Below are 1,640 nucleotides of genomic sequence, written 5' to 3'. Positions count from 1 at the left end.
TCTCTGCAGCTTCTCTACTGTTACCCAGTCATTGCGCCGTCCAGACAGTGTCTTCCCTATGACCAAAAACAGAATCAGAAGGTGTAAATCATGATGATCTAATTAAAAGGAAAATGAGTCCAATTGAGGAAAGAGTTAAAACAATTAAATGTGGTTTATTTAACATAAGATCTCTTTTTTCAGTTTTAGTCCGTGAGGCAGACACCCTGTCTACTTTTAAGGCTAGGCTTAAAACTTTCCTTTTTGATAAAGCTTCTAGTTAGAGTGGCTCAGGTTNAGTCCTGGTTTAAAAGTAAATTAATTTTAAAAAGTGACCCAAAATTGACTGTCAATAAATGTTCTACAAAATTGATAAATTTATTTGATTTCTTTGATTTGTACTGTCTGTTTAGATTTGATATTTTTTGCACAAAATATAATATATATAAGTGAATAAATATATATAAGTGAATATTGTAACAGTTATGTTTTCAACTGTAAGCATTAAATTGATAAATGTTATTCGCATTTTTTTGGCTTTATCCTTTCCAACAAAAAAAAAAAAGGCGTCGCGCAGGTAGCTCCCTTTCCTTATGAGCCGTCCCCACCAACTTTCAACACAAAGTTACACCCTTGTCTTAGACAACGCCTTAGCAGGTGCACTGAAAAAATTTGGCGCGCGCTATGCGCATTATCTTCTGGGGGCTTAGCCACCCTTGTCTCTTAAACCTAGAGACGCCCCTGGTGCCTGGGTTGTAAAATCCCAATTTCCCCTCCAGTATGCTTGCTGGGTGACTTTGAGGGAAGCTCTATGGGAAAAAAATCAGTTTGCGTGGCCTCCACTGCATTATGTATCGCAAAGAAAACTATCCTCATGAATTGGAAAAGTAAGGATAACCTCAACATCAATCAGTACAGAGATCTGTTTTTGGATCATATTAATCTTGAGACAGCATCTGCATCCCCATCAGACAGATTTCTCTGGGCTCCCTTGATCGGGTCCATCACTTAGTGTGGTGGGGGGCTGTGGGGTGCGTCTTATGGGGCGCTGGGGCTAGTTCGGGGGTTCGGGGGGTGCTCGGAGCAGGGTGCCTGGCGGGTGTGGCCCGGGGGAGTGTTGCCCCCATCGGGGCGGAGTCTGGGGCGCCTCGGGGGGTTCCTGCAGCGGCCGCGTGCGGTGCTCTTGGGGGGTTCCGTGGTGGCGGTCGTGGGCTACTGGCCTGGTAGCTGTGCTGCTGCTGGGTAGGGCCGGGCGCCGGGCATCGGTTCTTTTATGGTCCTGGCCGCGGTGCTTCTGCTCTGCGGGGTGTAGGGGCGTGCCTCGTCTTTCGGTGCTGGGTTTCGGTGGTTGGCCGTGGCGCTTGCCGTGGTTGCGTCATTCGGGGGGGTACGTGGATGGTCGCGCCTGTGGCCGGGGTTCGCGGCCGTCCTCCTCTCGGCGGCCAGTGGGCGATGCAGGGCCGGAGCGCGGTGGGTCGTGCTGCTTTCGCGCCGGGTCGCGTCTGCTGCTTTCTTTTTGCTGCTTGTGCCGGCTTCTGGCGGCTGGGGTGGCCTTGCTGCTCTGGCTCTCTGGCGTGCGCCGGGCGGGGCTGCTCTATCCTTTGTTTTGCCTTGCGGCTGTATTTGCTGTGGTCGGTGGGGGCGGAGTGGTTTCATTGTGT

General features: G+C 50.2%; 1 protein-coding gene across 1 annotated transcript in view; it reads right to left on the bottom strand.

Moving 5' to 3' along the window:
- Window positions 1-1,033: 1,033 nt before the first annotated feature.
- LOC107102053 (serine/arginine repetitive matrix protein 1-like) overlaps window positions 1,034-1,640 on the bottom strand; it is a 6,105-nt gene continuing 5,498 nt past the window's right edge. Inside the window, exons 2-3 of the mRNA XM_015401215.1 lie at window positions 1,385-1,605; window positions 1,034-1,278 (exon numbers count right to left, since the gene is read on the bottom strand). Coding sequence (XP_015256701.1) covers window positions 1,034-1,278; window positions 1,385-1,605 — 466 coding nt within the window. The remainder of the gene's footprint in view (window positions 1,279-1,384; window positions 1,606-1,640) is intronic.

This window comes from Cyprinodon variegatus, unplaced genomic scaffold (assembly GCF_000732505.1).
Source record: "Cyprinodon variegatus isolate N-32 unplaced genomic scaffold, C_variegatus-1.0 Scaffold1194, whole genome shotgun sequence".
Taxonomy (NCBI): Eukaryota; Metazoa; Chordata; class Actinopteri; order Cyprinodontiformes; family Cyprinodontidae; genus Cyprinodon; species Cyprinodon variegatus.
Note: the sequence above shows the minus strand (reverse complement) of the source record. Positions and strands in the feature narration are given on the sequence as shown.